The sequence below is a fragment of the Monodelphis domestica genome, chromosome 1 (genome assembly GCF_027887165.1).
Source record: "Monodelphis domestica isolate mMonDom1 chromosome 1, mMonDom1.pri, whole genome shotgun sequence".
Classification (NCBI taxonomy): Eukaryota; Metazoa; Chordata; class Mammalia; order Didelphimorphia; family Didelphidae; genus Monodelphis; species Monodelphis domestica.
The window spans coordinates 174,523,774-174,550,352 of NC_077227.1; the positions used below are offsets into that span (position 1 = coordinate 174,523,774).

The 26,579-nt window shown below is 33.7% G+C and overlaps 1 protein-coding gene across 25 annotated transcripts in view; it reads right to left on the reverse strand.

Annotated features, from left to right (window-relative positions):
- Positions 1 to 603: 603 nt before the first annotated feature.
- The window catches only part of HNRNPC (heterogeneous nuclear ribonucleoprotein C), a 48,236-nt gene continuing 22,260 nt past the window's right edge, over positions 604 to 26,579 (reverse strand). For 7 of the 25 annotated variants that reach the window (XM_056809997.1, XM_007479774.3, XM_056809995.1 and 4 more), the window contains 7 exons: positions 23,511 to 23,784; positions 21,367 to 21,442; positions 20,670 to 20,717; positions 2,229 to 2,389; positions 1,457 to 1,570; positions 1,067 to 1,227; positions 604 to 969 (listed from right to left, as the gene is read on the reverse strand). In XM_056809997.1, the coding sequence (XP_056665975.1) occupies positions 886 to 969; positions 1,067 to 1,227; positions 1,457 to 1,570; positions 2,229 to 2,389; positions 20,670 to 20,717; positions 21,367 to 21,442; positions 23,511 to 23,751 (885 nt within the window). In that variant the 5' untranslated portion in view covers positions 23,752 to 23,784 and the 3' untranslated portion in view covers positions 604 to 885. Of the gene's footprint in view, positions 970 to 1,066; positions 1,228 to 1,456; positions 1,571 to 2,228; positions 2,390 to 20,669; positions 20,718 to 21,327; positions 21,443 to 23,510; positions 23,785 to 26,579 lie in introns of all 25 variants that reach the window. The other 18 variants (XM_016427345.2, XM_016427342.2, XM_016427343.2 and 15 more) reach the window with 4 other exon arrangements.

Genomic DNA, 26,579 nt, shown 5'->3' on the forward strand with positions numbered 1-26,579 from the left:
TCTGAAACAGAACTTAAGCAATCAACAACTGGCATGTAAATTAATATGAGGGAATGTCTAAGTGCTGAATCCTTAAGTACTAAATCCTAATAAAAATACTAAATTCATGGAAATTCAAGAAGTTCAATAAGCAAACAATTATAAAACAGTAAAAACTTTGTAAAAAAAAAAGAAAAACCAGGGGTTAGGGGTCATTTTTTCCTCTTCAAATTCCTGGTTTAATATATATTTTTTTATTTTGAGAAAAAGTTTCAAACATCAGGCTTGTTTCACATGAATAACCCACAATATCAACTTTAGAAAACAAAAGTCTGTTAAAAAAAATATGAGCATACACTAATTCCTCTTCTGAATGTACCTCTTTATGCATTTCTACTAACAACTGTCATTCACAAAAAAAAAAACAAAACTGTTACATTTTTGTAGTCCCACACTGTAATCCTAGATAGAGAGAAGACACTCAAAAGTTCTCAGGTACAGGGAACTGAATTAAATGAGATTGCCTTTTCACTTTTGGAAATAGCAACCAGTCTCATGTTTGAATTAAACAGAAAACTGGTGCGTACTCCCTGCATAACAAGAGATTCCTTTGGAGACAGCTGATAAAAACCATACATCCTTTTTATTGTTAAGTCATAAAGAGGTATCAAAATTAAAAGAGCAAAATTACAGGATACTTAATGTAACTACTAGGAGAACTGAAGGAAGTGGGAAAGGGACTAGGCGCAGGGCAGAATTAATGAACATGGGAAGGATAAAGTTGGGTACAACAGTGAACATGTGCTGAAAGATACTAAGGGAGAGGATCTGGTGAAAAGTTTGATCAAAGACAAGCGCCTAGATAAAGAAATAATGGGACGAGAGTTCTAAAACCCCAACATGTGCTTAAGAGTCGTCCTCGCCATTGGCGCTGTCTCTGTCATCCTCTCCTTCTTCAGCTTCTTTTTCATCATCCTTGATCAACTCCAGCTACAAAAGAGACAAAAGGACAGAGTTAGAAACATTCCAGGTGTCCCTAGTCCCCCCCCTTCCACCATATCTTTCTTTCCTTCCCCACAGTTTTCACCTGGTCATCCCCCCGATCTTCATTATCATCATCATCCAGTAGGTCCCCCTCCTCAGCAGAGTCATCTGCACCCCCCTCAGACTCCATCTTCACATTAGTCTCATCTTTCTTCAGGGAGCTGCTGCTCTGCTCCTCTTCTGACTTATCATTCTTCATCTCTACTGGGGATGAGAAGGACAAGTCTGTCTAGGGGGCAAGTAATGTCCACAGGATGTAGACAATCCCCAGCTAATGATCATACAACTGCAGCACGAGTCTAAATCCTCCCACAAAAATTCCCTTCCCAATTTCACAAAGTTTCATAAGCCCACTACTCCAGCATATACTTTCAACTACCTTTTGTGATGATAATAGTACCCAACAATATATGAGAGGTAGAACACCATTTACCTGTTTGTTTGCTTTGCTCTTTCTCAATTTTTTCCAGGCTCTCCAATAAAGAATCCACTTTCTGTTTTATCTGGGTCAACTCCTTCTTAATTGTCTGAAGATCATCACCTTTCACTATAACCCCAAACAACAAGCCACCAGGTTAGATTAAAAAATCAAAGAAGCCACATATCTAATAAAGCACTCCCATAGGACTTAATAACTAAACACCAGACTACTACTAGGTAAAGCCTGAATTGGGTTCAAAGAACTTGGGAGAACAAGTTGAATTCTACAGTATGCTTCCTAATATCTGGTAGCAGCACTCTTATCACCTTTATTCCATTTTAATGATTCTTTCCACTCTATTCTGTTCCCAAATATTATCAGCTATAGGACTTCAAAAAAGAAAACAAAAACACTTTCCCTAAAACAGCTGGAAAAATAATTTTCCTGTCCTCAAAAGTTGGGGGGTGGGGGTGGGGAGGGAGTGGTGTTTGTTTTTAAATTGAACTATAACCTCCCAGGGAGAAGACTGTGGCTGAATTTGTTTTATTATTCCATACCAATATCTGGTCCAACTCACCCAATCCAACTTTAGAGTCTATAAGGATGTAGAATAGATTAATGAATGAGATGGGCATATGAAAGTGTATGAAATTGCTAATCTTGCCACTTACTGCATGATGATGTACCACCCCCTCATATTCTTATCTGCTTCTAACAAAACTCCTCTTCCTTAAGAGATTGAAAATTAAGAAAACTAGAGTTAATTGCAATTATAATTACATACATTTGCCAGATTTGGATGAAGAGCCCCGCTGCCCACTCTTGGAATTAAAGCCACTTTTGCCTCTGCGGGAAGTGTTTCCTGACACACGTTGGCGTTTTGAGGGCACCACTGCCCGAGCAATGGGAGGAGGTGGTGGTACACGTGCTGGGTAGCTGTACATCCTAAAAGAAAACGGTATTATAAATTTCTTTAGATAAGAAAAAATCTGCAATAGAATAGACCTGAAGAGAAGACCATCTTACCTAACCTATATAAAAAAAATATATGTACTGTATCTCATTCATGACTTTCTGAGGTTTTTGAAACACTGAGTTCATTTTTGTTCCCCAAGCTCAAAAAAAAATGAGGGTTCAACAAAGAAATATTCATTTCTTATTAGTTGATGCAAATACAACTCATAAACAAGTTGTGATTGCAAATCCAAATTGGATAAATTTTATTTTCTAAAATACTTTTTTCATTACAGCCAAAAACGAAAGGTACTTTGTCATTTTCCTTAAAGTTTAATAAAAAAGGGGGGCAGCTAGATGGCTCAGTGGATAAAGTCAGACCTGGAGAATAAGGGGTCTTGGGATTAAATCTGGCCTCAAATTTCCTAGCTCTGTGATCTCCTGATCAGGTCACCTAACCCCAAATGCCTTGCCCTTACCATTCTTTTGCCTTGGAAATAATACTTTGTATAAATTCTAAGACAGAAGCTGTGGGCTTAAAAAAAATGTAAAAAATTACAAACAGCAAAATATAGCTAAAATTACTTTAGCAAATAGCCTTGTCCAAAAGAGGTAGGAGCTATTGATCAAATATAAGATGACCATTTAAATAGCATAGTATTAATTCGATTTCTGTGTATACAACACTAAATAATCTGCATAAATAACAAGTATCTTAGCATTCAGAAGCAATTACAAATATTGAGTAGTTAATAAGCTAGTTTGTGGAACAGAAAAGACTAGTCAAACATTATTACATAATCATAGTGCATGTAAATTGCCATCAAGTTATTTACTGTCATGTTTGAATATCATTCACAATTATAAAATCTTAACTAATTCTTTCACTAGCATCTTAAAAATTCTAATCATAAATTTTTTTTTGCAAGACTTCTATAACAATAAATATTTGCCTTAAAACTCATCTAATTTAAAATCTGGCCTCAGTCACTTCCTAGCTGTGTGACCCTGAGCAAGTCACTTGACCCCCCCCCCCATTGCCTAGCCCTTACCACTCTTCTGCCTTGGAGCCAATACACAGTATTGACTCTAAGACGGAAGGTAAGGGTTTAAAAAAAATTTTTTTAAGAAAAAAAAAACTTTAATTTAAATTGCTCTGCTACTAGATACATTTAACCTCTAGGCTCCTATTTTTCTCTATGCAGACAGCTAACAGTAGATAAAGCACTGGATCCAATTATGCAGACAGCTAACAGTAGATAAAGCACTGGATCCAATTATTAAGTACTGAGTTCAAATCCCACCCCAGATTCACTAGGCTCTGTAGCCAAGCACACATAGCTTAAGTCTTTGCCTCAGTTTCCTCAACTGTAAAGTAGATTATAATGGAACCTATATATTTCAAAGGGTTGTTGTAAGGATCAAATAAAGATATTTTGGGTTTTGTTAGGGTTCCCCCACCCAAAAAAAGCATGGCACATTGCCTAGCGCATTAAATGCTTATTTCCTTCCCCTTAACTCATATTAAATAGAGTATTACACTACTTGCATTTTCTACTGCATATTGAATTGTTGATAAAGAAAACTCTTGGTAAGAAGGATCATTTATTTTATAAATATAAGCTCTCATTCACTGCAGATGCATATCTATATTTTAGAGATTTTATTTCCCTGATGACAAACAGTATTTAAAGCTTACAAACTGAAAGGAGGGAAAAGAGCAGAGAAAAAATGGAGAACATACATATAAAATGACTTGATACTACCCTTACAATTTCTGAAGAATTTTTTTTTTTTAATGTTGGGGGCAACTCGGTGTCTCAGTAGATTGAGAGCCAGGTCCAGGGACAGGAGGTCTTACGTTCAAATCTGGCCTCAACCACTTCTTAGCTATGTGACCTTGGGCAAGTCACTTGACTCCCACTGGCTAGCCCTTGCCACTCTTCAGCCTTGGAACCAATAAAAAATATTTATACTAAGGCAGAAGATAAGGGTTTTAGAAAAAAAAATTTGTTTTACTGAATAATTTTATCTTTTTAAAAGCATGTTTTTGCCTCATATATTGCCTTCAAGATAAGTTCAAGCACTATCTTCTGCCTTTCCTGATCTTCCTAAATGCTAATACTTTGCATATATTTATTTTTAACTTGCTACAGATTTTATATGTCTCCATCATTAGAATGTAAACTCATTATGGGTAGATTTTTTCATTCACTGTACTTGTATTCTCAGTGTAAGAAAGCAGTTAATACATGTGAAATCAATTTTTGATTTCTTTATGGAGCACTTTGTAACTTAATACACAAGTGTTTTATGTACTTTGGCAAAAAGATTCTGTAATACTTTACCCATTTTGAACTTGCTTGAAGTAAGATTTCCCTAATTATTTCTTCTTCACTTTCCTGTATATAGAATGCTCTTGATTTTTAATGGTTTATTTTTGTATCCTATAACTTCCTGAAAACTATCATCTCAAGCAAATATTATTTTTGTTGTTTCCCTAGGATTTTCTAAGTAAATCCTATTGTCATCAGTAACTGAAGAATTTTCTCTCTTCTTTTCCTATCTTTATGTTATTAATTTCTTCCTCTAAACTTACAACTACTGCCAGCTTTTCCAAAATTATATCAAATAATAGTGAGAAGGGGCATTCTTATTTATTCCTACCTTCAATAGGAAAACATACTCCTCATTGCATATAATCTTATTTTTAGTTTCAGGATATTAAAAAAGGTACCTCTCTGCTATGATGTTTATAGAATAAACTGAAATATTGAAATAATCATGGTTTTGGATGTGTTTTTTAATGATGAACTCATTGTTTTGCTAATGTTAAACTATTCTTTAGTCTTTTGCAAAACTCATAGAGGAAGTGGGGTATGCATTCAAAACTAAATGTGATATAAAAACATAAAATCCATCATTATGTGGGAGTCAATAACAATAGAGAATAAAGAGAGAAGGTAGCAGAATAGGTGAGAGCCAGGCAGAATTATGCACAAAGACTTAATGTGCCTTTAATATGGTAAAATTAGCTATAAGTGGCAAAAGGGCTCATAACTGATTGGATTATCACTCCAGTCAATTTGATTTCACTTTTCTCATGAGCAAAAGCCAAGTTGATATTCTTTAAATGATATGGAGAACAGAAGTGAAATAGACTATGTAACACTCAATTTTTTAAAAACTAACTTCCAGTTTACATGAATAAGATGTAGCACTACATACTTTCTCTAGTCTCTGCTAACTTTTAAAAGTTCTTCATGAAGAAAAACACTAAAAAGTTGAATAATGTGCCATAAAGTAGAATTATAACTAAATGCACAAAATTATAGAACCTTATTCAAGAAGTAATGGACGACATTAATCTTAAAAGCTCTTATTTAGCACCCCTCCCACAAGACTATTTTCCCCTCCTATTACAAATGTGCAACTCAGATTAATTTTGGCCAACTCTGAGGGGAAACCCTAGAGAGGGACAATCTTGTCCCCAAAAGCTACACAGTAAGAGAATCCAATGCTAGATAAAACACAAGAGAAAGAAAACTGAAGCAATTTTGCAATTTTCCATGGAGGAAATGGACAGTTAAATGTTAAAAACCAAAGGGGTAAGTGAGGGAAATAAGAGAATAAAATACCTAAAGTAATAACAGAGATACTAAAATTAATAGAGAGAAAAGTTCAATTAAATATTATAATGTAAAGAAAAGGGAACCAATCCCTAATGAAACAAAAAGAATCCTGGGAATTCCAAGAATGGAGGGAATTTAGACAATTCAGAATAATTCAAAACAGAAAGGAAATCTATACAATAAAGAAACAAAAGGTCAGAAGGAAGGTGTTAAGTTTTCAAAGTCAAAACATTCAGCAGTAACTTACAAAACAAAAGCAATTTCTGAATACAAAAAACAGCATGAATCAAGAATACAGATTGTCTCCAGAAAGTCTTACATTTCAAACTACAAAAAACATAACTAAAAGCCAACTCCAATATGAAAAAAATTCTCCAAGTGGGGCTTGAAGACTTTGGAATAAAAAGGAAAGGGAATTCAAGGATTATTTCAGACTCATTTGAAATCTGGAAGGGAATAGAATTAAATATTCCAAAAAGCAAAGGCATTCAACATGCAATCAAAAGTGCAAACCTAAGGCTAATCAATTAAAAAGATGAACATTCCAAAAGACTTGAACTATTAGTGTAAAAAAAAAACCAGCATATTCAATTTTTAACTATCCTAAATAAACAAGTACAATTTTCAAGAAAAAAAAAGATAAATACTAGAAGTTCACTGGTAAAAAAAAAAAAAGTACTTCATTACAGATGGATCTTAGCCAGCAATTTACTGATAAAGAAGGGAATAAAAATAGGATGATTGTGTACATTTACTTATAGAAAGACAAAGATGGTAATCAGAAACAGATTACTACAACTAAAAATCATCTTCAACAAGTCTTAGTGATCAACATAGATTAGGTAAGGAAATGGGGAAGATTACATAACTAAATACTAGGTATAGTTTAGGTACCTACTAAATACCTAGGGAAACTGACATGACATGCTATTTAAAATTGTGTGTCAAAAATAAGCAATAAAATCTCTGAACTGAAAACAAATTGCCAAGCTAATATCTACTGCTCAAACTTCAGTGAGCCTACAGAATTTGAACTTACATTCCAATAAAATTTATTTTGCTGATCTGTACAATTTATTACCATAACCCCCTTACCCATCATTGCTCACACATGTGCACACACGCACGCACGCGCGCGCGCGCGCACACACACACACACATGCAACTTCTTAAAAATGATGTTAACATAGGGGCAAGCTGGGTGGTTCAGTGGATTTTGAGTCAGGCCTAGAGACGGGAGGTCCTGAGTTCAGATTTGAAACTAGGTATTCCTGATTGCAGGTTTGGTGCTTTTATCCACTGTACTAAATTTCAAAGGACAAACACAGCAAAGGCACTGAAATGGGAAAGTTCATATTTCATCCTAGAGATATTAATTGGGAGATGACCAGTTGTGACATAATCAGAAATAATTTCAAGATGCTTCTTGAAAATCACCCCAGCAGATGGAGATTGGAATGAAGCCAGTCTTTAGGCAGGAAAACCAATTAGAAGATATTTTTAAAAACCATATTAATCATTTTAAATGATGCAGTTCAAACAGGTATGATATTAATATTTTTTTTGCTCTTTTTTCAAAGAAAGAGGTATTGAGGGCCTAAACTGAGCTTCTGTTTATTTTAATACTGAAATGGTGGCCTATATTTTTGACAATACAAAATAACAAAATTGGGCAAAGGTCAAAAACCCATTTTTATCTGAACCCCCCCAAAATACAATGATATAACAGTTAATCATAGTAAGAAAAAAGTAGCTTAGTGGAATGCATATGTATCCTCTGAAGTCAGACCAGAATAACAATTCTGGGATGAATTGGAGAATTCCTGTTTGTTGCTAAAAATGACATGAATCAAGGGACATGAAACAACTATGGTATCTTTTAGTGTTTTATAATTTCAGTTTATAAAGGTACTAGCTTAAAAATTTTTTTCAACCAAAAAAAAAAAAACAGGTTGGAATGGCACTTGCAGATTTCTTTTAAGTAAAAAAGGAAAAATGATTGACAATATTATAATTCAATCATATCTAATTAGGGACCAAGCATTACTCTTTCTACTTTCACTATCTTTTAAATTTTCCCCCCCATCCATATAACACCAGGGCAGACCTTAGCATCTTACATATAGCAGTCATAAAAGAGTCTCATAATTTCCCCCCAGCAAAAATGATTTTCCTAAAAAGTTTTAAATGTCTTCACACCCTATAACCCATTCTTAAAAGTCCTCTATCATCTCTAGGACCAAATAATTTGTGGCATTTAAAATTCTTCACAACCAGGTCCCTTTCTACTTTTCCAGTCTTTTTCTTCTCTTCAACCTTACCAATTCTATAATCCTGCCACACTGCACTAGTTGTTATACATCATAGGAAAATATCCCCAAGCTCTGATGCTCAATGGCTTGTCCTCTGTGCCTGGAATGTTCTTCCTTCCTTACCACCAATGTTAAGAAATCCTGGCTTCCATATCAAGACTCGGCTCAAGTACCAACTTCCAAACAAGGCCTTTCCAAGTCCCCTCCCCCAGACTCTAGAACTTACCTGTCTAAAATATTTCATCTACTCTGTCTATTATTTATGTCTTCCCCAATTGAATGCATGTTCATTTAGGTCAGAAATCATTTTTACCTTTCTTTATATCCCTACCACTTAAGCATAGTCTAGTACATAGTAAAAGTTTAATAAATAAAAGCATGTCTGATTGATTTAAAAGATATCAACTGTCAACACACATAAAATACTATCCATCAATGCCACAAAAGTATACTTGATAAATCTATTCAAAGGGAGTGGAAAATTTTTTATTTCATTTCTTTATATAAGCGGACATGTTGCATCTTTTTTATTAGTGGAAGGATCATTAATTACAGTATAAAAATATAAGATCCTAAGTTTCTGGATTAAAGCAAAATAACCTTATGGATTTCCAAAGAGAATGTCTCCTAAACACATAATGTTTTCCCACAAACTTCTGATCATCCGAATGGAGACGTGCTAGTCATTTTTTATCAGTTTCATGAAAATGTCTTCTTGTTCAGGATCAAATTCCCCATAGAAAGTAAGGTATTCCAGGTCTTATTCTTAAATCCATGAAGATTAAACTCACTTCATTGAGATTCATACTACCTAATAAAAAAGCCCAACAAATTCCAAGAGAAAAGACATGATAAAAAAAAAAGTACATTGCCCATTTTAAGATTCACAGGTGGATGGACAATCAATGGAGCTACTTGAGTTGGACACAAATACTATTTTTAATTTAAGATTATAAAATGTACATTCTACTATTTTCCAAATTGTTTCCTTTTCTTCCTGTTAATACTCCAAAAAAAATATATATCAAAAGCCCCTTTGGTCAGCATTTTATTCTTTTTGATCCATATATTTCCCCAAATTGGAAATTTTTTTTTCTTTTCTTAAAACAAATAAAAGCAATGAGGTACAGAAAAAGGACAGTGCCACTAAGACCTGGATTCAACCCTGTCTGGACACCAGACTGGTTGTGAAACCCTAAGTTGCTTAACACTCTTCCTGTTCCCAAGCATCTGTTAAGAGCTGTAAAGAAGGTGACTATCTGCACTGGTAGAGCAAGTTCCTTATTAGGGGAGCTCCTTCCACTAATGAAATAAAAAATCTAGTTATATGCCCCTCCTCAAAAAGACATGAAATTTAAAATGTGATGATTTAAAATATGCTCGAAACAAATAAACCAAAATTAACTTGACAGTGTACATTCTTATAAAGTGGTCATATAAGTCCTAAAATTCTCTAACTTTTAATGTTAGTTTACCTCGTTTTATGGCACTTGTATGACTTAAGTAGTCATGTATTGGCCATGGAAGCAGTATGATTTATATGACTGGCATGTAGATTGTGAAAACCTGGATTTAAATTCTGTATCAAATATTTACTATCTGAAGATAAGCCTGATTCTCTCTGTATCAAATATTTACTATCTGAAGATAAGCCTGATTCTCTCTGGTCCTATTTCTTCATCTGCAAAATAAAAGGTAGATTATCTCTAAAATGCCTTAATTTGATTTAGATTCTGTGAATACTTATCCTAAGTTTTCACTTATTGGAACATTAGTTCACCTTCAGTTAAGAAACCAACTCTTGAAAGTCACAATATTGCACTGTTCAGGAACACATTATAAAATAATCCCTCAAAAGCTTGACCACATCCTTTATGTTCGAATTGAATTGCCACTTCCTTCATATGGTTTCTAATAGCTGAAGTGAACTACCAAAGCACTAAGTACCTTTTAATGTATTTTCATAGTATAACTTATATTAAAAATTGATTTCTCAATATCTCATCTCCACTACTAAAGGAAAACTTCATGATAAAAACAAATGTCCTGAAAATAAGACTTCAATATTTGTGGAAGTCTAGCTCTTAACATTATATAATCTTAATATTTAAAAGTTGTCATACTTTTCTCTAGAATAATTGATAAGGGATTAGAAGCTATATTGCAATAAAAGATAATACTCCTTCCTAAGATTAACAAGCTTGTTTCAAATTGTTGGTTCTCTTCTTCCTATTCTCCAGTAGAAGAGAATATTTGCAAGATGGCTAATTTTAAGGACAATGGCATTTTAAAAAAATACTTCATGAATAATTAAAATGAACAATTAGTCAAAACAGAGATGAAAATTCATGATCTTGGATCTAGTCCTCTTACCAAACAAATTATCTGAGCTGTCTAGACACTATGTCAAGTGGTACACAAGTTCTAAGCTACTAGGAACAAATTAATAAAGATGGGATGGGAAGAGGAGATTGTTAAAGATTTTTATCTGTCCAAAAGTCAAAATAACTGATATGTATGGCAACGTATTACATGGAAATGGGAGAAAAAGTGAAAAAAGTTAACTAATTATATAGGAATGACTCTCAGACTTCTAGAAAACCTTCAGAATTATAACAGCTAGGGCTTTAAGGTGGCAAGGTACTTTATCTCATTTGATCCTTAAACTATAGAATTAATTCTATTTTAGAAATGGGAAAAATTAAGGCTGAGAGGTGGGTTGCCCAGAGGATCAGAAAGCTAATTTTCTTTGGTAGAATTTATACTATATATCTTCTTAATTCCAGATCCAGAAATGAAGTCACGATGTCACTTAGATTCTTACAAGTTCTTATTATCAATAAATTGACTTAAATGTTCAAATCTTTTAACCCAGAGACTACAAAGCCAAAGAGACCCCTGGAAAAAAAATGTCTCCAAATGAACCAAAATATTTATAGCAGCAGTTTTGTCACAGCAAAAAATTAGAAACAAAGCAGATGGTTCACTGAGTGGAGAATGGCTAAATAAATCATGATATATGAATGTAATAGAATATACTATAAAAAATGACGACTGATAAAATGATACAAAGTAGACAACTGAAAAGAACCTCTGTACACAAAAAATTAAAGTTAATACTGCAAATTACAAGCATAGTTCAATAAGATGAGAAGACACTCCTAATCCATCCCTTTTCAAAGGCCTAAATTACAGAAGTATCACAGATTATTATTAATTGGCTATGCTGCTGTACAGCCCCACCTCCCATTTCCTCTTTTGTCTTAAAAAAAAAAAAACTATTTGTTACATGACATAGCTCCCTGGAAGAAACAGGAAGGATACCAGAGAGAAATATAGTGATGTAAAACAAAACAAATCTTATTTTTAAAAAACTCATGCCAGAATAGCCTCTGAAACAGTATTTAATAGCCTAAGTTTCTAGCCATCACAAGAAGAAATTCAAATACCTTCAGGTTTAGTTACTTAGAAAAGAGATCTTGACCATTGTGCTATTTTTAACTCAACAAGTGAAACACAAGTGAATGGCTATGTTACAGTCAGTAGAAATTATGAAATCCCATCTCCTTCAAGATTTCCTTCAATTCATATATGAATAACTGCTGTGCCCTTGAGAAGTCCAGTTTAGAATACAGCAGTCTAGAGAATTTTACCCATCCTAATTCATTAACACAGCATTTTGACTTACAAAATGTTTTCCTCACAAATAATCCTTTGACTCAGGTACTTAAAATACTATCACAACTTCACAGCAGAGAAAAGGAAAGTTCAGAGGGATTAGTTAACTTCCCCAAGATAAAACAGTTATTAAACATCAGATCTACAACTTCTATGGTCTAGTCATTATTTATGTTTCTCATCTCTATACCATTACACTATTCTGCATACTTCAAATGCTCCGCCTCACTTCTACCTCAGTCAGCTTAAAACTCACCTTCTGCCCATCTACCTACTCTGTATCCATCTTGTATAAACATATATTTATTTTTATATATGCACTCAGTCAACCAATTCTACTGAAAAAAAATTTTAAAACATTCTTAAAATATGCATCTTTCTTATATATATACATGTACATAAAACCACCTGGAGTCAACCAGCTCTACTGAAAATAAGGGAAAACAAAATCATTTTAAAAAAATATTCAAAGTAAAACAAATATCCAAAAATGTGTTTTATTCTGCATTTTCAAGTCTTTCATCTGTCAGGAAATGAAAAGTATTTGTAATCATCAGTACTATAGAATTATGATTGGCTATTGCTAATACTAAGAGTTAAGACTTTCAAAGTGGTATTTTTTATAGTATTGTATAGTATAAATTACCATTATCAAAAATGAAAATGCCATTAACAAAAGAAATATTTGGAAGACCTCAACATCCTTCTTCCACCATCCACACAAGAAAGAATAGGTGAGGGCACCTATGGAGTCAGGAGGACCTAGATTCAAATTTGAATGTGACATTTCCTAGTTATGTGACCCTGCCTGAATAAGGCCTCATACCAATTTGCTAGCCTTTGCCTGTCTTAAAGAAATGTTAATAAGTCAGAAAATAAGGGTTTAAAAAGAAATTAGGTCGACTCCTCAGACTATGACATGGGTGGAAACCTTTAGTTTCTTCATAAGTTCACATTGATCTGATAAGAGGACAACAAAAATGAGCCTAAATGTGAGCAGAAGGAAAGTAGGAAATCTCACCTACTTGTTGCAAAGCTAGTTTTTTAATGACCACAATCTTTCCCATGGAAGAAAGTCCCATCTTTTCAATGACAACATTCCACTAGTTTTTTTTATAAGAGAATGATCTGGGAAACAAGTCTCTAATTGTAAAGGTTTTAGAAAGAATTAGGCTAAACTTCTCTCCCTCGTTTAGATAGCAAGATCAAAGGCATCAAAAAACAATTTTGATAGGGTCCCTTCTGTTTCACTTTTGCAAAAATTTTGCACAATATTGGAATTGCCTTTTGAATGTTTAATAGATAACTCTAGTAACAGGGCTTTACTTTCCCTTTGGGAGTGGAGTACATTAATGGCATGTTCATTTCCCCCCAAAATTAGGTCGCTTAAATTCTCTACTTCTTATTCTATTAACCTAGGAACAATATCTTAGTCTTATAAGTATTTATCCATTTCATTTAAGTCGCCAATTTTGTTGACATATTAGTTGGGAATAACAATCTCTAATAATTTTCTTTTTCCTTCACTTGTGAATTCTTATTCTTCCTCCATTTGCTGGGAATCCTGGTTTTGACATTGTAACTATAACAAAGTAAAAAGAGATGCTGTTTTGAAACTCCCATCAATGCAATGCCCACCCATAATTCCAGAGGACCAATAATTGAAGAACATGATTTACCTGACAAAGGTGAAGGACTATATATTGCTAAATGAGACATGCATTTTTGGTCACAGCAAATGTAGAAATTTGTTTTGCATTACATGTTATAATGGTTGTTATTCATTGCACTCCTAACCTATCCCCCTACTCCACTGAAAAACTATTGCCCTCAAAAAATTTAAGAAGTAACAAAAATACTAATAAGAGTATTATTGAGTATCAGCATAAAGAAATTATTTTAAAATGAGGAATTCTGAATAAGCTTAAGGTGTCATCAAGGAAACACATTAAAAGACCAACTGGCCACATGACAGGTCCCAAGATCTCCATTGATCTTACTATACAATTTCAAGAAAAAAGTGAAGAAAAGTAACCCTTCATGTGAAATTACAGGAAGAAACTGGATAACAAAAGCTAACCCAAAATAATGAGAACAGACTTAGGAGTACCACATTCCCCTAAACTTAGACCTAATTAAGTAAACAATTCTAATTATAGTGCAATGGTAGTAAACATATATCTGTTAAAAACCTATTGCTTTCCTCCAATTATACTTAATTGACATCACTGTTTAACCTATGTCCATTTCTACACTGCGTTCCTTGAGGACAAAGCCTTGAAGTAATATAATCTACATAATGCTTAGGGCAAAAGCTCAATAAATTGTTTGAGATTCATAAAGACAATTATTGGCTTTCAAGGAATTACACAATATTTTATGACACTGTATTTCACTTATTTGAATTAAGAAAGGGAAAACTGGTTTTAACAATATCCATCAAGATCGATATATACAGATCTCATCTTCCATTTTACATAACTGCCTTCTAATTCTTTCCTTTGCTCAACCTGGAATCTGGATTCAAAATCCATTTCACCTTCATCTTTTATTATATATAAACACTGGGTTACGGCATAAAGATCAATTTTGAAGAGAGTACCTCATTTTCACAACATACATTTTAGCATAGCTCAATACAAATCATTCAAAGTTGTTATGTACACAATTTTGTAAAGCCAACATGAACAAAAAATATTGGGCAAATATTGCACTATATGTAAAATGTATTGTTAACTTCAGCAAAAGAATTATAAAGATATAAGAAAAATTAATAAGGAAATAAGATAGTATCTTTAAGCTCAGAGGTTCTGAACGGATTTCCTCTTATGACAGTGATAGAATTTTAAAGTTAGAAGGGATCTCAGCACCTATCTAGTCCAACCCATACACCCAAAGAAATATCTACTGTGACATGATATGTGGTCATCTAGCCTATGCTTTGAAGACATACAGAGACACTGAATTCATCACCTCTTAAGGTCATTTCACAATTCTTATGGACACTTGTGGACAACTCTTACTGTTATGAGTTTTTTCTGACAAGAAAGTCAAATTTTCTCTTTGTAAATTTCACCTATAAGGGGTCTAATAGAACTCTCAATGTCTCCAATAAATGAGACTCCCTAAAATACCTAATGGAAAGAATCAAACTGAATTATATAATTACAATAATCAAATTTACTCATGAAGAAAACTTCTTTGCAAAGATTATAGATGTAGAATATTGCATATTCTGTAAGACTTGGTTGAATGGTTGGGTAAGGTTTATTCAAATGGATTTCTTTCATTAAATTAAGGGTTTTTTAATATAATAGATAAGTAATAATCTGATTAAAGGAAATATATTTTTGGAAATGACACTTTTAAAAATCATCAATTTAACAAGTTTTAGAGGATAAGCAGATGGTCTATATTTAAATTTCAAATCTATAACTTGTCACAATTTACCTGGGTTCATTTATAATCATTAAAACAGAAGCTACAAAACAAAGGGTGTAGGAATTTGTTTCAGAGTATCAGAAAAGGCTTCATGGATAACATAATATTATGATCCATCCTCTTAACAGCTTAAAAACAAAGGCTCAGAGGTTTAAGATATTTGTCAACAGAGGAGAAAGATTTGGCACAGAAAATGTGTGGGAAGTACAGTGACAGCAGTAACATAGAAAAATATGTGAATTTATGAGACAAGAGTATCCAAGTTCGAGTTCTGGCTGACAATTACCACCTGGTATAACCTTATACAAATCACTTAAAACTCTATGCCTCAGTTTCTTCATCTTTAAAATAAGGCCAATTTGTTTTGTCTATGCAATTCCTACAAGAACTTTTTCTTTTTTTCTATTGGAGAAGAAATGGGAAAATATTAGCAGAAGAGGGATATAAATGACTAAAGCAACTCAAAAAATAAGAAGAGATCAGTATAAATCAGGCAAATAAAAAGATCTTTCAAAGTTGCATGCTGAGTATCTTATATATTTAAAACAAAAAATCATCTATCTGTAATAGAGCCATAGTTTCATGTATAATCCTCTCATCTATGTTACAGATATGGCAGTGGACTTGTTTGGTAGCTGTTAAAATTTTTAAATATAAAAAATAAAATACAAAGGCATTAGTTCCTTCTGGTTCTAAGATTCTGGTTCTGAGATAGGGCTAAAATGGAAAGGTAGAAGAGGTCCAGTTTATGGAGGGCCTTGATTCATGCAGTATAAGAATAAGCCATAGAAAGCTAAAAAGATTTTTTTTGAAGTACGAGTGATACCAGATCTATTCATAACAGAACATTTTAGCAGCAGATGAAACAGAAGAGGAAACATTTTCTCTGGTAATGAATCTAAAAACTATAGTAGTAGAGTAGTAGGGATAAGAAAAAAGAAAAACAGGGAAGGATGTTATAAAGGGGTGATCAACCAGACTTGATTAGGTAGGTAAAGAAAAAATACAAAAGTGGTGTAAATAGGATAAATGCTGATTCCTTTCACTGCTATTCAAATAGCCTTCTATATTCTTTGACTTTTAGTAAAAAGGAACAAACAAATGTGACCTTCTAACAAGTACATCCTTCAGCAAATGGGTTAATTATACTATAATATGGAATCAGTGGTTTGATTTTTTTTTTTTTAGGGAAAAACTGGAAACTAATAGTCAACCAAAAAAAAGTTAAGCCACCAACAATATATGTAATGTTTCACCCAACAGCTAATAACTCAGCATGGCTAAACAAAGGAACCACAGTAAACTGATCTGAGTGTTATAATACTTGGGGAAAGGACACCTGAGGTTCAAAATCTCATTTCAAAAATGAGTAAGTCATTTTACTTTTGTCTCCTTTAGCTCTCATATCTGCCAAATGAAAATAATGCCTTGAATGTATTACAGAGTTGCAATAATGACTGAGATAATGTATATAAAGGATTTTGCAAATCTTAAAAGTATCTAAAGGTTAACTATTGTTTATTTGAAATGAAGTTACTAAAATGTTCAACATATTAGTTTTTCTTCTTTTAAGAAATCAAAATTTTTTTTAAATTGGTATGTTTGGTAACTATTAAGAAAAATATAAGAGCTGAAAAACCAGTATGACATGACTCTATGTAGGAGTAAGTAACCAAACTACTAATAACTTTGTGGAATGCTTTTTGTGGTAGCAAAGAATAAGTCAAGTGGTAGGCATTATTTGTGAAGAAAACATGTCTTACAGAACTCTCAGAAATTAAATATTTCTAAGCTCACCAAAAAGTATTCTAATTGCCAACATGGTATACTTTAAATGGGCATTACCTAGCAGAAAGGAGAAATCTGCACAAATGACTCTTTTGTTTTGTTGGAGGTGTTTTTTTTAAATAGTTGAATGAATATATTTTATTTTTAAAATCATCCCATCCCTTCACCTGTTTAAGAGTAGAAAGCAAATGATAAAACATCTCCATTTAAAAGTCAAATCTACTTTACTGCCTCAATTATAGCATCCTCGGATCAGTAAGATACACACCAAAAGAGTACAAGGTCAGAGCACTTGTAATTCAATAGTTTTGAATGACAGCATTTCCATAATGTTTGGGGGAGAGGTTTTTTTTTATTGTTCTCAGGATCATCTCACTATAATAAAAAGGGATGCTGGTTTATGCCAAGCTTTTTTAGTTTCATTACCTTTGGGTAAACTGAAAAAATTAGTTTCTGAACTTATAAAAGTTAAGAATTAGATTCTGAACCCAGTTAACCTCACTTAGTTAGATAACCAATTGACATTCAATTCCAGGAGCAGAGTAGTTAGGGTTCAATTTACATTGGCCTTCCAGTTTACCACTCTTAACCACCTTTTTTGGGCAACACTAATACTACTTTGGACTTAAAAAAAGTGACTATGCAATAAAGACAGGGGGAATGTATTTCCTGGTCCGGGGTCCCTAGTCTTAATTTCCCCATACCACACATTTTGGAATGCAAATCCTATTCCATGTTGTTTATCATAAAATAACTCCAGATGAGAAATTAATTACTCCTTCCTTATTAATCAGAAAATAATAAAAAATAAACTTCATTCATACTTGTATTTAAGGTGGAAAAAAATAAAACAAATTGGGTGTTCTTGTATTAGTTTAGAGGTTACTATGAAATGAAATATTCATCTGTTCCTCTCTCCAGGGACAAAAGTACTGTGGCCTAAAGCAAATATAAAACCCTGAAAATAAATATTATTAATTAAGATGAAACCCAGTAAATAAAAAGACTTTATAGAATCAAAGAATCACTAGGCTAGAAATGGATAGTCCTAGGTCAATTAGTATCATATAAACCCTGATTTCAAAGTCACAGAAATCACATATCTATTCATCCTCTAAATACTATCAAAACTAGATTAACTGGGCTGTTCTTTTTTTTTTTTAAAGCCCTTACCTTCCGTCTTGGAGTCAATACTGTGTATTGGCTCCAAGGCAGAAGAGTGGTAAGGGCTAGGCAAAGGGGGTCAAGTGACTTGCCCAGGGTCACACAGCTAAGAAGTGGCTGAGGCTGGATTTGAACCTAGGACCTCCCGTCTCTAGGCCTGGTTCTCAATCCACTGAGCTACCCAGCTGCCCCCTGGGCTGTTCTTATTTGCATTTCTATTATTGTTTTAGATTCGTTCACAGTTGTTAATGTTTTGGAACATTTGCCCTTATCCTTTTTTCACTCATCTATTGGAGAATAGCCTTTAGTCTCATATATATTTCTGTTATCTACATATCATGGCTATCAAATACTTATTTAAAATACATGACAAGATATTTTTGCCAAAAATTTCTCCCCTTACAACCCGATGTACAATGTTGTTTGTGCAGAAACTTTTCAGTTTCATGTAATCAAAGTTATCTAGTTTATCTGTCTCTATCCTTTGGTTAAGAAGACAACTGTCCCTGCCCATAGCTATGAATTTTTACATTATGACATTCAGGTCATGTATCTAATTTCAATTTATTATAGAATCATGTATAATGTTGATACTTGGTAGAATAGTTTCAAGATAAAATTTGAAATTATGCATCGATATTTGGCCACTTTCCTAGTTTTTCCTTCCTCCTTTTCTTTAAAAAAATACTTAATGTATAGATAGGATAGATGTCTTGAGACAAGGAAGAAGGTAAATACCAGAAACAAAAAATTGGGATATAAAAAGCAAGATATTGCAATAAAAATTTATTTATAAAGAAAAAGGAATATATTCAATGGAAAATTAATAGAAAAATATCGAGTATAAGAAAGAAATGAAAAAAAATATGGCTTATTGGATATTACGTTGGGCCCTATGCTATTTCTAATACTCCCTCTAACATATATTGCCTGACTTAACAGTTCAGGGGTCTATGCCAGACTATAAAATTCTGGCTCAAACAAAATGTAATTAGGAAACTGATTTATAGTTTTCTAAGTCCATCCTACAGCCTAGGGATCAATTCTACTTAAAGAGTTTGACACTACTGCTCTAGTTAACTCTACAGAGGGTTCTAAGTTGTAGAGAACATGCTGATCTTCATTATTAGTATGTGTTTTCATCAGAAGTCCCTAAAATCAATTAAAGAACAGATCCAAGGGACAACTAGGCGGTTTGGAGGATAGAGGCAAGCCTGGAAATGGGAGGTCCTAGGTTTAAACATGGCTTTAAACCCTTCCTAGATGTGTGACTATAAACAAGCCACTTTAACTCCAACTGCCTAGACCCTCCTACTCTTCTGCTTTAGAACTGATAGCTGGTATTAATTCTAAGGATATCTAATACAAAAAAAAGTTTTTTCAACATCTATCCCTAAGGTAAAAGACATAAGGGTACAGAGCTCAGGATACTAACATACTTTTTTTAACCCTTACTTCTTATCTCAGAATATGTACTAAGTATCAGTTCTAATGCCGAACAGTTAAGGGCTAGGCAATGGGGTTAAACAGTTAAGGGCTAGACAATGGGGATTAAACAACTTCCCTAGGATCACACAGTTAGGAAGTATCCAAGGTCACATTGGAACCTAGGGCTCTCCCATCTCTAGATCTGGATCCCAAAGCACTGCACCACCTAGCTGCCGTAATATACTTCTTTAAGAATAAAACGCAAAAGACCACACAGTCCAAAAATTTATCTCATCAAGAAAGACCTTAGTATTCTGGACTACTCCTAAGAAATCTAAAAGGTTCTAACTGAACATGAATTTGATTTGGAACTACTGAGTTTCCAAACTGGCAAAGAAAACTTTGTTATGAAATATAAGACACTTATTTGCAAGAACAATTATTTATAATTCATTAACTTTCACTTCTCCTAAAGCAAAGAATTTAATCTACTAATTAGAGTAATGGTATAGGTATTTGAAAACAAATTAGACAAATTGGATAGTTCGTAGTTTAATTTCCTTTTGTTGTTATAATTGAAGAATAATGTCAAGGGCCAAGAAATCTTACATATATAGTTTTCTCAGTTAATATAGAAGATCCATATATGGAATTACTTAGTTGTTCCTGTGGAAGTATAATTGTTTAACACTAGACAAATTTGCCATGCTCAGCACATCAATTACTCAAATACTTTTAATGAATATTTCTGACCTCATCAAATCTAACTAACATGGACAACACAGACCAATTAATCTGATTTTTATTTCAGAAGAATAAAATTCATACCTGTCATAATAATCTCGTTGAAAATCATAATCCAGGTCAAAGGAAGAGCTGAAAGACAAATCCCAAAAGAGACTGTCAGTGTGGAGCTGTTACCACAAAATCACAACAGCAGACTGGAAGAAATAAAGCCATACAGCAAATGGCTCAGCACACTCCCAAACCACTCATACAATCAATCCCTTAATCAGAAATTCCTTGGCTCCAAATGAGATCCTCAGCACCCTGAACCACAACATACCTTAACTAAATAGGGAAAGTTTAATAAAATCTTAATTTCGAGTATACACCACAAATGTGGTGTTTCAGAAAACAAATTAGGCCCAGAGTCATAATTAAATACCTTCACTAGCACTTAACCCCTTCTACATTAAAAATATTCTCTCCCAACTTAGTTTTTTTTTTCCTGAAAAGCTTGTCTTACCCTAATACTAACTATATACACTACTACACTAAATTCTAAAAGAAAAAAATTGCAGGAATCAAAATTCTTGGGAGCAAAGAAAGGAGGCTTGGAAAAACATTCTAAAATACATTCAAGCTAATCTGTACATAGAATAAGCATTAAAATTCACTTAGCCCTCCCACTTCCAGAAAACAGATAGAGAAGAAAATGCCCATGGATGGACGCAATGCATTTATAAATAATAAAGTTCCGGACCTGAGTAGAGGGGACGGAGAAGGGTGTTCTGGTACTGACCCGTACATCTCCGCTGCAGAACGCTTCACACCTGCTTTTCCTCGGTTCACTTTTGGCTCTGCAGCCAGATTAATATCTGAAAAGAATCATAAATTTGAATGACAACTCCATCAAGGGAGTAAAAACTATCATTTATTGAAAGGTAAATCAGTCATTTTCATATTCTGTTCTCTCAAATTTCTTAACAGTATAGCATTCTTCAAAAGGTAGGTCCTTAGTTTAAAATAAATTAGTATTAAACTAATGAAATAAGTATAGAGGGACTTAAAGAAGTCTTTCATTCCTTCTACAACATTCCTTAGCCCAATATAGTGCTTTGCACATAAGTATCTAAAATCCAAAAAATGTTAGAGTAGGCAATTTTTTACACCCTCTGTCTCCTCACTTTGGCAGTCAATGATTTCCCTCATCATGATGAAAAAAACAAACAAAAAAACAGACAAAAACCAATGCAATATGGTTTTAGTGACCTAATGTATTATCCTCTCCTGGGAATACTTTCATCTTAAATAAAGTCTTCAGATGGAGGGTAATATCTAACTTAAAAAAAAAAGGAGCAATGATCTAATTTTAGAAATATTTTTGAGACATTTTTGGCCTTAAGTACCTAATTTCTCAAATCACAATTGGGGGGGGGGGGGGGTTGCAACTAGGTAGCCCAGAAGATTCAATTCTGCACCAAGCAATTCAATTCTGACCTCAAAACATTTTCTAGCTCTTTGACCCTGGGCAAGTCACTTAACCCTGATTGCCTAGCCTTCCCTACTCTTCTATCTTAGAATTGCTATTAAGACAAAAGGTAAGAGTTTTTTAAAAATCACAATTGCCTATATTTTGCCCATCTAGAAGGCCAACCAACTCCTATAGACTGGGAAAGGCTCAAATACATGCCTGAATGCTTATGAAAGCATGTTAATTGCTGAAGTAGTTACTGTCTAATTTCTCTGAGGTCAAGGCAAAAAAAATTTAAAATTTTAATAACCTTCTAAATCTAGGTGCTCAAGTCCTTATACTGGGGATGGGCATTCCAGTAGAAACTCTAATGTTGATAGGAATCCTGTATCTAAAGAAGTCAAAATTCTCAGTGCCGTTTTATTCTTTTCAAAAATGAATAATATGGAAATAAGGATTGAATAATAATACATGTATAACCCAGTAGAAGTGCTTGTCAGCTCTGGGAGAGGGGAGGGAAGAGAGGGAAAAAAAACTAAATAATGTAACCATGGAAAATAATTTAAAATAATTTTTTAAAAAATAAAATAGCCTATACCCTAGCTATCTATCATTTTGAATCCTACCACTCTCCAACCATAACATTAATCCTCAGGGGGCAGCTGGATGGCTGAGAGCCAGTCTTAGAAATGGTAGGTCCTGGGTTCAAATCTAGCCTTAGACACTTCCTAGCTGTGTGACCCTGGGCAAGTCACTTAAACCCCATTGCCTAAACACACACACACACTAATCTTCAGTCTTAAGAGGAGAATTCAGTTATCCATTCTTTGTACTTTTCACCAAACAAGTCAAAAGTCCAGGCCAGAACAAAGTTCTATTTTTTTTGTAATTTTAAAGAGTTTTGTGATAATCTACATATTATGAAATTAGAGTAGCCTTATAAAGAAGTACAAGAAATGTCATGGCCTTTTTTTTTTAAACCCTTACTTTCTATCTTTTCTATCTCTAAGACAGAAGGCAATCTAGGGTTAAGGCAATCAGGGTTAATAAGTGACTTGCCCAGGGTCACACTAGGTGTCTGGGGCTAGATTTGAACCCAAGTCCTCCTGACTCTAGGCCCATTCTATTCATTATGCCACCTAGCTTCTCCCATGATCCATATTCTTTTCTTTTTAAACCAGGTTTGCCATTTCAGCTCATACAACCTCTACTCTGCACAAAGCAAAATGAGATTATTTCTTATTTTTTACTTTGCTATTTGGCCTCCTATACATTTAAAAAATTTCACAAGTTACCTTTTCTCTCCTCCCGCTGACCTACCCATCATCTCAAAGCATTAGATAAATTCATGATATATACCAAAATATCTACTCATCACCCACAAGTTATTACTGATTTGCATTGGTAAAAATGCTCATAATCAATAAAATGTTGAAAGACAAATTAGTAACTTCATTTCAATCAAAACTTACCTAGTACCTGGCCAGCAATCATTCTGCCATCTTCTCCTGCCACAGCAGCACGGGCATTTCGCTCATTAACATACTGAACAAAGGCAAACCCCTTATGAACAGAGCAGCCCACAATCTTGCCATACTTTGAGAAGATGGCCTCAACATCAGTCTTCTTAACAACCAGAGTGTTGAGATTTCCAATGAAGACACGGGAGTTCATGGAACGAGGATCAGTCTTGTTGGTGACATTGCTGGCCATGGTGTTTGATGGCAAGGGTCAGACAGCCACAAGCTAACAAATCAGGAAGGAAAATAATTATTCAGATGAACAGTTTAAAGACAAAAAAAAATAAAAAACAAACCCTAAAATAATCCTTTCTATCCCAAAGAATTTGTTATTATTTTACTCCTAACCCAAGTAAGTAATGCCTTAAATTAATGGATTCTAGAAACAAAAAAATAGATCAGGAACATTCATCAACAAAGTACAGGCCCTGATCATTCCATTGTTGAAATCTCACCAATAGTCTCCCTTGCCACTATGCCCACCAAAAAGCCCTTTCTTCATTTCTTTCTTGGCTCTTGGGCATTAGGTCTAAACTCCTTTCTCCATTTAAAAGTTCTCAACCTTGTCTTAGTTTCCCTAACGTCTTTTAGGTAAGTTAACAACTTATCTGGATTCCTTAAAGCATCCATTTCTTTTTGTGCTTTCTTTGACCAACTTATGCTAACTCATTCTTTTTAAATTCAAATAGTTCTCTTAGTATATGATGTTTTTCTATTAAAAAAAAAAACAAACAACTCTCAGTCCTACCCAAAGAAGTCCCAGTTTTCCCTCCAGGAATGAATACCCATAATATACCTGAAAGCTATCATAAGGTAGCATTCATTTATTTATTAACACCTATTTCTATTTATATATGATCAGGTGTATAACACACTATAGACATCTTATGTAAATCAGTATGTCCACATCAACATCAATTCTTTGTAAACTTCATTGACTATTTCTTAGCCTATCTATAAATCATCTAGTACATGCATGGGACAACTTGATAAATATTTGATGATGATGATGATAAACTAGCTAGCTGAACACTGCATAAATTAAAGGAAAATAAGACTAAGAAAATACTAATTCCTTTAAACTAGTGGTTCCTTTAAGAGTCAACTTTATTCAGTTAAATAGTCCACATACTAATAGTCTATACATACGTGTTAGCTTTAGCACAATTTTGGAAACTCAAGTCTATAAATATACTGGAAATCTCTCCTGTGGTAGGTAAGGGAAGTGATACATCATTTTGATTTCATTACATGAATGTTCAAAACCTTCCAATAGTTCTTAACTAAACCACTAGATCCTGATATGTCCTGCTCTAGGCAGAGCAGTTTTACAAGTCTTTTATTTAGATGGGCCAAAAAAACATGAGAAGACTGGGAAATATCTGGTTTCTATGACTCAACATTTCTAATGACTAAGTAACTTTTAAAAATATAATTAAATATGATTTCTGCCCCATTATATAATCACAAAAAAGATGAAGTGATTTAAAAAAAGGACAAATTGATTCAGTAGATTCTCTACAAAATCCAAGAGAATTACTGCTAACTAAACAATGCATTCCAAGTTTGTTGATCCACCAAATTTTAAGTAATTTTGGTAATATCATGATACTAACCGCACTGTTTGAAAGTCTCAATCTCCATCCCCTTCCATCTTAACTTTCTTATTCAAATATTCTCCATTCTAACTCAAGGTCTTGCACATTAGTATGCAGGTCATAAGTATCTGCAAAAATGGGAACTACTTCTGTAAACTGTGGATATTACAACTGATGCATAACTTCAAGTGTCATAACAAGGACACTCAGCTAACATGTAACAAAGAGAAAAGAGCTACCAAGTCAAAATATGACTGTCAAGAGACTTCTTTTAAGGTTTTACATGTATAAAAGAAATATGATTAAGTCTCTACATTTAAATAAAATTAAACTGATTCAAGACTTACTAGTTTGCTATCATTACATACTGACTGGGGGCAGAAGATTCTTTAAATAAAGCCACTAATAATGGACCTATAGCTACTCTTCTACACAAAAAACTGAATGAAGCAACAAGACAGAAGAGTGAGGTCTTTTGTCATATTATAAAAGACCAATAGGTTTTCTCACATTCTCTACCAAGCAAACCTTCATTTTAAAATAGATGCAGGCATTCCAGAAATGTATCCTGTAAACATAATCTACTAGATTTTCTCAACTACATCATTAACTTGGTCTGAAGTTTAGAACACAGTTAATAAAAATTGGGGGTTAAAGAAATGGTTGGGGGGGCAGCTGGGTAGCTCAGTGGATTGAGAACCAGGCCTAGAGACTGGAGGTCCTAGGTTCAAATCCAGCCTCAGCCACTTCTTAGCTGTGTGACCCTGGGCAAGTCACTTGACCCCCATTGCCTAGCCCTTACCACTCTTCTGCCTTGGAGCCAATACACAGTATTGACTCCAAGACAGAAGGTAAGGGTTTAATTAAAAAAAAAAAAAGAAAAGAAATGGTTGGTAAGAATCTCATCAAATTGAATAGGAAACAGTGTTCTACTGTCAACACCATTTGAAAGGTACACCCATTAAGAGATGGGATTATTCATTATTTTACATTTTCCCAAAGGATCTGGTATAGATAAGAGTAGATGCTCAATAAATACTTATGAAATACATAGAGTAAAATTAAAATAACTGAAAAATATTCCAATTATAACAACAATGTAACAATTCATTTTAAAAAGAAATCTAATCAAAGGTTGTATCATAGTTTCAGGATTGGTGTTTTTTGCCCCTAATATTAGCAAATTAGCAGGAACCAGTTTGAGACACTGATCACTTAAGTATTCAACTTCCCCACCACAATTCTGCCCTTTCACAATTCTCAGTAGCAAAGGGACCAATACCCCAAAACTAGTTCCTTTCCCCTCAAAGTTTGCTTCATGTAAAATATCATAGCAGCCTATTATTTCCCTAGACCCTAGAATTGCTATGGGAATCACTGACTTGAAGTAAGACAAAAAAAAATGGCTCCTCTGAACTATAGA